Source organism: Gekko japonicus, unplaced genomic scaffold (assembly GCF_001447785.1).
Source record: "Gekko japonicus isolate JY-2015 unplaced genomic scaffold, Gekko_japonicus_V1.1 scaffold1875, whole genome shotgun sequence".
NCBI lineage: Eukaryota > Metazoa > Chordata > Lepidosauria > Squamata > Gekkonidae > Gekko > Gekko japonicus.
Genome location: NW_015167592.1, coordinates 361964 through 374067, shown reverse-complemented (window position 1 = coordinate 374067; position 12104 = coordinate 361964). Strand labels below are relative to the sequence as shown.

The window sequence follows — 12104 nt, the reverse complement described above, 5'->3', positions numbered from 1 at the left end:
GTCCTAAATTTATCTGTCTTACATTAGATGAACAAGATCTGCAAAATCTTAAAACTTAGGAGCGTGATTTGTTTAGTGTACATTTGTGATTCTGTGGGCACCCGCTGTGATCCACTACACATGCGCATATACGGTGCACTGTATGGCCAGCTGCAGTCTTGGCCTTGGCTGGGGATAATCATTGGGCGTGGGAGAGAGGGGAAGTTGGTAGATATCGCCTTTAAAAGGGTAAAAACAACCACATTTGAATGGAAATCATGTTCATAAATATGAAAAGGTATATTCACTGTTGAAATAATATGACTATAACATTTCTAAAACCTGTTACTAGGACTTACATTGGGTTTTACTTTTTCAGCTTGATCCTCTCCCTGAAAAGGTGTTACAGGAAAGGGCAAATACCAATGCGTTGCGTTCCATTGAAAAAGTCATTGAAATACACAGTGAGTGGTTTTGTGTTTTTGGCATTCTCTGTATAATTTCTGAATGGTTATTTCTAAAAGTGGAATTTTATAACATAGTTTTCTACAATTTACACGTCAAATGATGAATCATTTCAAAATTGTATATGAACTGTATTAGTAAGAACACCTCAGAATAAGAAGCAATGTAAAATGTTTTGTCAAAAAAGATTCAGGGGAGAAAAAAGTGGACCATAAGAGAAAACAAAATCCCACAAGAACCCAAAAATGAACCAAAAGAGAGTATTCAAGGAAACAGATGGGGTTGGACCCATGCATCTGCAAATGGAACCTGTTTCTACTGCCTTCCCCAAGCAAGCCCCTGTGTGTCTGAAAATCCACTGCTAAAGGTTTAAGGACTCTGCAGATCAAAATATGTAGCAGCTGAGGGAGCTGTGGCAAGAAAAAAGTGTTGAAAGAAATTCACACACACGCACTCTTGGTCAAGCACTGCAAGCTCCCAGAACAGAGCAAAACTTGTTCAAGAGTATAGAGTGTCCGATTCTGGCCAGTTCCACCTTCCTGCTATATTCGTTTGAATTTCCCTTTGCCACGTGTTATAGTGTTCTGGAATGTTCCTGGACCTTCTCAAACGTTTACTGGGGGAAAGGCCATTAAAATCACTTCTGCAAACTCTGTCAGTTTGGAGAAGCATTGGATCCCTCCCCATTACCGTTGCTGACTCTGGGCTGGGAAATTCCTAGAGATTTTGGGGTAGAGCCTCAGGAGGGACTTCAGCATGGCACAGAGGCCAAAGCAGCCATTTCCCCCAGGGGAAGGGATGGAGGTGGTTAAATGTGTGCTCCCATAGTATTTTCATACCAAGATCAAAGTGCACATTTTAATAGGGTTACATTGAACAGTCTGGAAGTGTTAATTCAGAACACAGAAGCACTCAGGTAAGTGTAGAACTAAAATGTGGGATCTGAGGGGGATGTAGAGTTGCCAGCTCAGGTTTGGGAAATTCCTGGAGACTTGGGGGCAGAGCCTGGGGAAGACAGAATTTGTGGAAGGGAAGGGACCTCAGCAGAGAGCCAGTTTGGTATAATGGCTAAAAGCGCGGACTCTAATCTGGGAAAACCGGCTTTGATTCCCCACTCCTCCACATGCAGCCAGCTGGGTGACCTTGGGTCAGTCATACGTTCTCTCAGAACTTGAAGGTTGACAAGCCTAGGGGTAGGAAGACCTGCTGCTGACACATTGCAGAAGCCAACTCATCATTCAGAAAACTTAAGTATGTAACATGTCCAGTTGGTTATCACACCACTGTCTTCATCAGAAAGGGAAACAACTCGAATATAATAGAGCTCCGGAAACATGATGATAATTCCAGATGAGGTCATATGGGTCTGTAGCACCAAAATAGACGAAGAGCCCAGAGGCATCTTAGAAGTTAATAGAATGTACTGTTGGTTTAGATATTTATAGCCTGCTTTTCTACACCAACAGCAACACCATGAGAGAGAGAGAGTGTGTCTGTGTCTGTGTCTGGTCTAGTGTCACCCAGCAAGCTTCCATGGCAGAGCTGGGATTTGAACTGGGATCTCCCAGATCTTAGTCTAGCCCTCTAAACACTACACCCCTTTATCTGCAGTTTTTAGTATAAATGGACTCGCATGACGGATCAATACTTTATGCACTTGGTGAAATGAGGTCTGCATCATGAAAGCTGATGTAGAATAATATTTTTAAATTTTAAGGTGGCATTGGACTTCAGTTTTACTTTGCTGCAGAAACGGGGAGGAAGGTTCTGCAAGTTTTCCCTCTCTTTCGTTTCTTACTGAGTGCTGTGCTTAGTATCTTTCTTCCAAGCATACCTGAGGTGTTGTATTTTCTCCTTCCCCAACTCACTTTTCTAAAAGCTACTGAACTATTCTTTTAGACAATCAATATCTGGCCTGCTGAATAATTAGGTCAATCCTTGCAACAAAAATGAAGTCGAGGGTAGTATTGCCAGCCTCCAGGTGGTTGTCACGAGTCTCTTGGTCACCCGTGGACTTTGCCCCAGATGCCACTTTGCCAAGATGGGGGTCCATCGGTAGTCCTCCTTACACGGAATCTGGTGCGCTGCCTGGCAAGGGAGGGGGAAGGAGAGGGGGAGGAGTGAGGACAGGAGTTGCCTCAGTCTTGAGAAGGGGGGGGGTTACATCACCAACTCCCCTGCAAGCTCCCTGGGCCTTGTTATGCCAACTTCTCCAGGAAATTCCTGGAGACCCAATCCAAGTTATCTACCAAGGAAGTTTGGGTGTTTGTGGCTGTGCGTAAGTTCTTCCTGTCTCATCCCCCCCCCCCAGGCCAGCCCTGCCTCCAGTTTAAAGACAAGGATGCCAGGTCTGTGTCCCTCTCCCAGCCCCACTCCACCCCCAACTAGCTGGATGGGCTGGGGATGGCCATGCAGGCTGGCTGCTGCTGCCCAGGCCGCCAGTCTTGTCACTTGGGACAGCCTGGCACAGCTGCAATTCAGGCCAAACCACCCCGGGCCTGTTTCTTGCAGCGGGAAAGCGGGTAGCTGCTCATCGCTCCTTCGGCTGTTGTGGGGACGGGCTGCCACTGCCATCTTTCACAAGCTGGTGTTGGAGCTGCCTGCCTTCTCCCCCCACTGGTGAGTGCTGGGGTGGGGGGCTCGGTCTGCCTGCGGGAGTCTCCCCCCAGGCCTTTTCCCTTGTTGGGGGTTGCTGGGGGCCGGCGTCCAACAGGCTCCCCCAGGGGGGACCTCGCTGGGACCAGGCCAGGACCGGACAGTGGGGCCTGGAGATTCCCTCAAATTACAGTTGATTTCCAGATGACAGATGAAGAAAATGGCTGCTTTGGAGGATAGACTCTAAGGGATTATACCTTGCTGAGGTCCACGCATGGGCTCCACCCCCAAATCTCCAGGAGTTTCCCAACCTGGAGTTGGCAACCCTAGTTGTGAATCCGTATGGTTGGTTGCTTACATAGCATGACTAACAGTGCACTCCAAAAGGCTCTTTCTTGGGAGTAAGCCTTACTGAATTGGATTCTGAGCTGACCTGCATATAGGATGGTACTGCCATGTTTGTAATTTAGATTCTTAACAGTGAATGCAGTGATGGTGCATCCATTTGTATTTTTCTTTTAGGTAAGTACTGGCATTCACTCCAGCGTTATTCCTCGACAGTCGGCTACTCTTTGATAGAGGCGCAAAAGTGTGAGAATGAAGAAGCAGAAACCGTAACAGCTATGGCATCGTTGTCAGTGGGAGTCAATCCACCCCTTGACAAAAAGTGAGTTCCCTTCCTTTCTCTCCATCTCCAAGTCAGACTGTGATATTTTAGAGAGGAAGTGGAAGATAACTCTGCCAGTCAACTTGTAACTAATTAGCCCTCCGATGGAGTTCTGTCCTGGCTTAAAGAAAAATGGAAGCGACGCACAGAGGCTCCAAAAGACAGCAAAGGCCTTAAATGCAAAATCCAGAGAGAAGCGTCCAAGAACAGCTGACTGTGTTCCACCTAGAGAAAGAAAGAAAATCAGTGAAATTATAATAGACTTGGAATTTCAAAATGCTGAAAAGGCCTGCATCGTAGTACTGATCTGATCTAATTTATTACAGCAAGAGCCAGTAAAACAGTACAATTCTGATATAAAAAAGATTAAAACAGTAATAGCATAGCAATAGTATAAAAACATTAACGAGAAAATTAATAAAGTTAGTAAAATAAAATAATATTAATAAGAGAATCGCTTCTCGGCCTTTTGGCTAAGAAGTGTAAACATTATCTACCTAAGTCATCTGTAGTACTTCTGTTCATGAAAGACATTGGTCTTACTCTAGGCACATTTACTTTGGATGGATAATAAATAAATGGGCAATTAAAGTTTGTCTAAAGTTTTCTTAAAGAGTTTAAAATACGGCTGATCAGGCTATTCTCGGGACAAAGCAAATTCTTACACTACCAAGGTAGACTTCGACACCCTGGAAATCCCTTCAGACATCTCGATACTTTCTCTCTGTGGCCTCTGTAATGCGAAGCATAGAAAAATTAATTTTTTTCCCCCAAGGCTGAGCATTCGTTAGCATAATTATACTGAATACAGGGAAAGGGAGGTGAAACCCAGAAATCAGACTGATTCAGTTGACAATTCACTTTGGTTCTGAGAACCGAGCATCGTTCCAGATGGTCTTAAGCCATTATTAGAAGTATAAATAGCGTTTGGTGTGTATTCACAGGCAGGCAGTTGAACATGTGGTTTGCTGCCAATTGATCATGAACGGAACAAGTTCACAGAAGGTATCTATGCCACCTCTCTATTTTCACCACAGCCCATTGGGTTCCTGAAAAGCCGTGCCTGACTGATGGCCGGAGGGATGTGGGATACGGATTGGGGGAAGAGAAGGCTGCAGCAGGAAGGGAATTCGCAGAAATCACCTCTTCTCATTTCTGCAGAAGTTCTTCCACAGACAGAACAAGAACTTGTGCCAATCCTCCTACTTGTTGTTGCCCCCATGTCGCCATCCCACATTGATCTGACCGATCCCTCAGGCATAGCTTTTTGGGGAGTGCAGGGGGCTGCAGTGAGAAAAGGGTTGTTGTTAGCCATTCAGTCGTATTTGACTCTTGGCGATTCTATGGGCCAGGTCTCTCCACGTTTTCCTATCTTGTACTTTTTCTTTGAGTTGTTTCATGCTCATGCTGGTGTTGACTTTGTCTAGCCACCGTTCTCTTTGGTGGCCACGTTTCCTTTTGCCGCTAACCAATCCAAGCATAATTGCTCTTTCTTGTGAGTTCTTCCACATGACATGGCCAAAATAAGTCAGACACAGTTTTGTGATTTTTACTTCCAGCGGCATGTCTGGTTTTACGTGCTCCAATACTTGCTTGTTTGTCACCTTTGGTACCCAAATTCGCTCTGCTTGCCCTTGATTGCATCCAGTCCTCTAAGGGTTATACTAAATAAGTTCATTGCCTTTGTCTAGTGATCGATAAGTTCCCTTACAACATGCCACATATGAGAAAAATGTATTTGGAGAACTTGGGGTGCACCCACCCAAAATTTGTCCTCTCAGCTGCCTTCTGGCACGGCCATGTTACTCCCCAGGAGCCAGGAAAAAGCTGGAGAGGAGTGAAGGAGAGGTTCCAGCAGGAGGGAGAATTCTTCTTTGGCTGACATATACCAGTTAGAGAAGAATTCAGCAGCTATGAGGCTTGCTTATTAAATTTGCAGATGATACTAAATTGGGAGGGGTAGCGAATACGGTAGAAGACAGAGTCAGGATACAGGATGATCTTGACAGGCTGGAAAACTGGGCTAAAACAAATAAATTGAATTTCAATGGGGATAAATGTAAAGTTCTGCATTTAGGTAGGAAAAATCAAATGCATAATTATAGGTTGGGGGAAACTCGTCTTGGCAGTCGTGTGTGTCTGGGAGAACTGGGTTTGATTCCCCACTCCTCCACTTGCACCTGGCTGGATGACCTTGGGCAAGCTGTAGTTCTGATAAGAGCTGTTCTTGAAAAAGAGCCATTTCTGTCAGAGCTCTCTCAGCCCCACCTACCTACTGTTGTGGGGAGGGGAAGGGAAAGGAGGTTGTCAGCCGCTCTGAGACACCTTTGGGTTGTGAAGGGCGGGGCATAAATCCAATCTCTTCTCTTCATCCATCTTGATTCAGGTTTCAAAACGTTTTCGGCTAAACATTAGGAAGAACTTCCTGACAGAGCAGTTCCTCAGTGGAACAGGGCTCCTTGGGAGGTGGGGGGGGGCTCTCCTTCTTTGGAGGTTTTCAAGCTGAGGCTAGACGGCCATCCGACAGCCATGCTGAGCCTGTGAACTCAGGAAGATCCTGAGAAGGAGGGCAGGAAGGGTTGCATCCAGTGTTCCCTCTAAGCCGAGTGAGTGTAAGCTAGCTCACAGTTTTTTAGCATCCAACTCACATATTTCTGTCTTCGCTCAGGAAGGGAGGGCTCCAGAGCAAACTAATTCATGCAGCAGCCAAATCGCTCGCTCCCAGCTTTAATGACAGTAGCTCACAAAGTAGAATATTTGCTCACAAGACTCCACAACTTAGAGGGAGCATTGGTTGCGTCAGGGCTTAGTTCTCATGGCCCTTTCTTACACGCCCAGGGAAATGCTGACCGCCACTTTGGGGTCAGGAAACAATTTTTCTCCAGACCAGTTTGGCCAGGGATCCTGGAGGTTTTTTGTCATCTTCTGGGCGTGGAACAGCAGTCAGTGAGGGTGTGGAGGGGGGAGGTATTTGTGAATTTCCTGCCTTGTGCAGGGGGTTGGACTAGATGACCCTGGAGGTCCCTTCCAACTCTATGATTCTATGAAGCCAGCCTCTTTTTGAACTGCTGAAGCTCGTACTTCTAGCCGAAGAAGTAAAATTTCAGAAGCGTCTCTGTCTGTGACACTCTCACTCTTTGCTTCTACTCTGTGCTCAGTTGCCTTTTCTTTTCTTTTCCAGGCCAGATGAGGAACCCATGGAGCAGGATCCTCCCCTGTAGCACTCATTTTCTGGGCTGGAGTTCTCCTCTTTGTTCGTCTTTGTCTTGGGGCTCTGCAAGGAAGTCGTCCCTTGTTAACTCCTGCATCCGGTCATGGTTTACTTCCAGACTACGGAAGGGCAGCCATGCATGGAAGAAAGCAAAAGTTCTCCGTATCTGTACAGAATGTGCTTATGGAAAAGGGGGAAAAAATGCAGGTGAAGAGCAGAAATATTAAAGACATGTGCACTGAGCATTCTTCCTCTTTCCTAAAGGGGAGCCGTTAAGAGGCAAGAAAGCAGTGAAGTATTTGGCAGAATTGCCAAAGGAAACAGATTTTCACACAGACATGACAACTTTCTTTTGAAACTGGTGCTTAAAATTTGATTACCCTCTGTTTCAGACCACTCAACCCATATTGGAAGTTTTTAATTATAATTTATTTTTTTTAAAGATTTTGTGGCTTTTGCCTCTCTGTGATTCAGACATTCTCTTCGAAACCCAAACAATATGAGGAGGGGGTTTTTTTTTTTCATATGAAGGGTGAAAAGAGAACAGATTTTTTTATACCTATATAGATACGTACGAGCAGACTAAACGTGTGCCGAGGAAGAACGTTAAACTGGGGCAGTAGCCCGGAAAGGGGATCGGCTTTAATATCTCCAAAGCCACCTGAAGAGTTTGTTGTGCCTTTAAATACAGATTGGATTGATTTGGGGGCAACTGTGTTTTTTTTTTTTTCCTGATGTTTTGAGGAACAATGCCTTAAAAAAAATAACAGAACTCCACAGCAGTTGCTCTGGCAGGGTAGGCGAAGAACTGCAATCAGCGAAGCAGGCTCTCGGATTTTGCGCTAGCATGAATCGCGTAAGCAGGCAGAGGCCGGAGGGTCTCTAAAATGAGTTTGGATTTTATTTTTTTGTTTCGGTTTATTGCTGTTTAAAATGATATTAAGGTAGTTGCCAGTAAAGTGGCAAATACTGTTGGGGTTCTAAAATTAAACAGGTTTTTTTTCAATGGGAAAAAAAACCTACAGTGTTTTCTCCTACCCATTATGTATAACCATTTAAACTATCGATTTGGTTGTAAAAGCATGCGACAGACTCAACTGCGACTTTAAAAAGACGACAGGAATGCTTTTCATTAAAAGCAAGTAGCATGAGAATATTGCTTAATATTTTAGCTATAGATGTATAAATGTATATCTATAATGTATATTCCAAATATATTCCGAGCTTAGAAGATAATGACTCATACAAATTTTGATTAAGTATTTATAATGCATTTATAAGAAATATATAAATAAATGCAGATTACAATGGTAGCCATTGGAAGGTCCCTTGCAGAAGACTTATTTGTGGACTGGAATGTAAGGGTGTTTTTTTTCAAAAAGGAATCTAGTTTGAAACGTGACCATTTTCAGACTATAGTTTGGAATGTTTTCAGAATGCCAACATTTTAGCCACTGGGCAACTACCCTAAACATTAATATCTTAATTTAAGGTTCTTAACTTTGATCCTCTTTTGACAGAATGGTTTTTTTTCTACAAAATTTGTTATTTGCTTCACTTTACATTTGTTTTTTTCTCACGACATTTCATTTATGCTTTCCGTTTGACAGCTGTTTCCAAACATTGTCTGAACCTGTGCCATCTTTCGTTGCACATTGTGTGTGTATGGGGGGGGAGTGTTCGTGTTTGGATTTTTCTCCCGTCAGTGGCTTTCACGGTCATGTGGAGTGGTTGAGGATTGCGGGGGGTTTCACTTTCAGAAAGCCCCTTTTTTTCCAGGAAGGGAAGGATTTTAAGCTCTTTGTTATATCAGGAAACACTGTATATTTCTCCACTTTCCCCAGTCATACTTGCTATGCTATATAAAGAAAATACGGAGCGTTCTTACCTTAAGACATGTTAGTATTACAAAGAGTGATGTATCATATATCCTCCATTATAGGGTGTGGCAAGATTTCTTAAAGGCATTAACAACTTAAAGGGACCGTGTGGAAGGCCTGCCACGCTCTGTCGGTGCAGTTTTAACTCTAATGCAAACACTCAGAACATTTCCTGAACTAAAGTTCTCTGGAAAGACTTATTTCACAGCGAATTGTAATAATAACAATATTTTGCAGGCTAGGGAAGAGCTGATCCTGGCCACCACATTTTTCCTCCTTTTGCCTTGTTGTGTGTGCGAGAGGGGTGTCACTCAGAATAAATAACTCATGTTTTTGTAGTGAAAACTGGGTGGCCGGAGGAGGCTGAAATGGTGTATTCTTTTTTCAAGCAATGTCGCTTCCTCCTCTGAATAACTGGAGGTATTTTTTGTAACTCTCCCCACCCCCTCTTAATTTGTGTTATAATAACTGACAGGGTCACTTTGTGGTAATTTATTTTTTGTTTTGTTTGGGGGGGGGAAAGAAATTCATTCCATGAAGAGCAGAGTGGTGAGAACGAAAACACAAAACAAATCTTGAGTGCACACAGGACAGAGTTTTAAAGACTGAGATATAATTTTCAAAGCATACACTACAATATTTGAGTTCTTTAACTAATCCAAGTACATTCAAATTGATGACTATTTTTTTGGCATTAAAACTGGCAGGAGCATACTCTGAGAGTATAGTTTGACAGTAAAGATAAAAATCATATATATTTTGTAAAATGACTGCCTTGCTGCTGTGATCTGAAAAGATTTTCGTTGTGGAATCACCTGATTTCATGTTTTATTGATCTACCCCTTTACCGCTGTCGGTAACTGTAATGCATCATTTCAGCCTAAAATATGTTTTTAATTTCAACTGCATGTTGTCAAAATGTGTACTTTTTTGCATTGCAAGAAACGATTGATACACAGCTCAGTGGTGTTGACACAACAGTTTGGACTTGTCAGTCATAGCTTCCAAGCTTTTCCAATAGCCACTTTTAAGATTTTTCATTGGTGTCTTTCAAAGCACGTTGCTACATCACTGTCCGTCCCACGAGACAAAACTCTTGCATCTTGTTTAAAATGATAGTTGTATAATCCCCTACAAGAATGGGGGTCTGGGTTTCCCTCTGCAGTTTATGTGCAATGGAAAGGGAACATTGGCCTCATGGGGTTTGAGGAGGTACCACTGTAGCCTTGATTTCTTTTCTACAAGTTTACTTGATATGGACCTGATGGGAATGCTTATGAGCTCTGTGTCCAAGCTGATTTAGGTACTGTACCTTTCATTCCCACATTTTTATATACAAATATGAGGTAACTCAGTTCCACCAGCAAGATACTAGTGGATGTTTTCACTAATCCAGCTTCCAGAATACTTGGGTGGCATATTATAAATTTTCTTTTGTAGCAATGAAGAGAAAAGAAGGAACATCTTAAAGCTGTATTACCCAGAAGTGACTCCTAGGTTGTAGTACACACAGTACTAATGATCAAGTATTTGGTTTTGTTTTACTTTCTATACACAGACATTCCTTTTTATTAGTCATGTACTCATTCCATTCTTCCTTTTGTAAACTTTTTGGGCCCACGTTTTATGGGCGTTGATATATATAAATATATATAAAATATATATGAATATATTTTTTTAAGTTTCCTACACCTTGAAGTTGCATGGTCTGTTAGGTTGGCATGTCTTTATATTGTATACAGATTTTGCACGCCACAGTTGGCAGCTTTGGAGAGAAAAAGAATTTCCCCTCTGATGGCATTAGCGGGTGTAAGGAAAAAAAAGAAGGTTGAAATGTTTCGTGTCATGTAGATTGATCAACAATGAAGAGCATGGAGGGGGAAGGCAGTTTGTCTTACTGAACTTATTAAGGACCTGTGCTTTTTATTGTAAAATTTAAAAGGACTACTTAAACACTTGTCATTTTAAGGGAAAAAAGAGATATCTAGCACTTGTGACAAACCAACAATAGAGTTTATTGTATTTATGTAGAAATAATGTTCCAGGAGAAACTACGCAGAACACCCACAAGTAAACTGCCTGTGTCTTCTTTTTTAAAAAAGGGTAAAAGAGGGGCAGGAGCTTGGTTTTTTGTTTTTGTTTTTTGTTTTCCTTTAGGCATGAAAGGGATAAGGCAGGCACAACCCTTTGCCAACTTTTTTTTTTTTTTTAGTAATCTCAGATAAACATGACAAGGACTTGAAGAGCAAACTCTTCAGCACAGCTGTGTTAACGTGTTTTTAATTTCTTGGAATGATGTATGAATAGATTTCAGTTTTAAGCAGTGACGTACTGTACAAACACTGTGGTTTCAAACCAGCAGGAAATGAAGTTTCTTCATAGTGATAGTTGAGTGTGGGGGGGTCCTCCCAACTTCACCTTGTCTTTGATATTGATTAAAAAGGATCTGAGAGAAAGAGAGAGAAAGCGAGTGAATGAATGTATGAGTGAATGGATTTAACACTTCTGGTGCTCTACGTTGGAGGCGCTATATATATATGAGTTGAAAAACTATTCACCCAGGAGCTTATTACAGATATGTAGTACCAAAAGTTGTAACTCTATTATAGTCTGCTTTATACCTATACATGCTCAGTATGTTGTCACCATTGGTAGCAGCTACCAGTTTATTCTGTAATTTAGACGGTTTCATTCTTAACTGTATGAACCCTTTAAGTGATGCTAGCATATTCTTTGTACTTAAATTTACTGATGACCTTTTTTTTCCTTTACTTGGTGAAGTTGAAAGTTTTGTTACTTAGCTTTCTCACTTTCCTGTTTTTGTTGTTTTGTTTTCATTTGTTTTTTACTGGCCAATGGTGTCTTTCTCTGATAATACCAACTTCAATTTCAACTTTAATAGAAGTCCAGTATTTTGTACCACATTATGACAACCTGTTATTCTTGTGGTGTAAATAAAAAGAAAAAGTGAAAAGAAAAATGTACCATCTCTATTGTTGATTTTCATATCTGTTGTGTCCTTTTTCATTTTCTGGCTCACTCTTGTATCCCTGTACCAGAAAATTACTCAACACTTTCTACACTTCCTTCAGATCTCTGGAGTAGGAAGGTTTTTTTGTAGGTACATCTTTGTAAAGAAGAACACATTGGGTTTGATTGAGGGATAGATTTCTGTTAAGAGAACCGCCGGGGGTGTGTGTGTGTGTGCTGAATCCCATCTTCCACTTTAAATTCGTTCCTTGTACTGTCCGGGGGGGGCAGTTCTCCCAAGAGCAGTATCTGGGACAGCCCTTTGGGCTTCTGTGAG

At 42.3% G+C, this 12104-nt stretch overlaps 1 protein-coding gene and 1 pseudogene across 1 annotated transcript; both read left to right on the top strand.

The window, feature by feature from the left end:
• Nucleotides 1–358: 358 nt before the first annotated feature.
• HDAC4 (histone deacetylase 4) lies at nucleotides 359–6927 on the top strand (the record flags this gene model as incomplete). Its single annotated transcript, XM_015413943.1, has 3 exons — nucleotides 359–443; nucleotides 3562–3706; nucleotides 6888–6927. Coding segments are annotated over 3 exons (270 nt in total), but the record flags the coding sequence as incomplete, so codon positions are not given.
• An 837-nt stretch (nucleotides 6928–7764) lies between these two features.
• On the top strand, nucleotides 7765–11768 carry LOC107112755 (annotated as a pseudogene).
• Nucleotides 11769–12104: the final 336 nt, after the last annotated feature.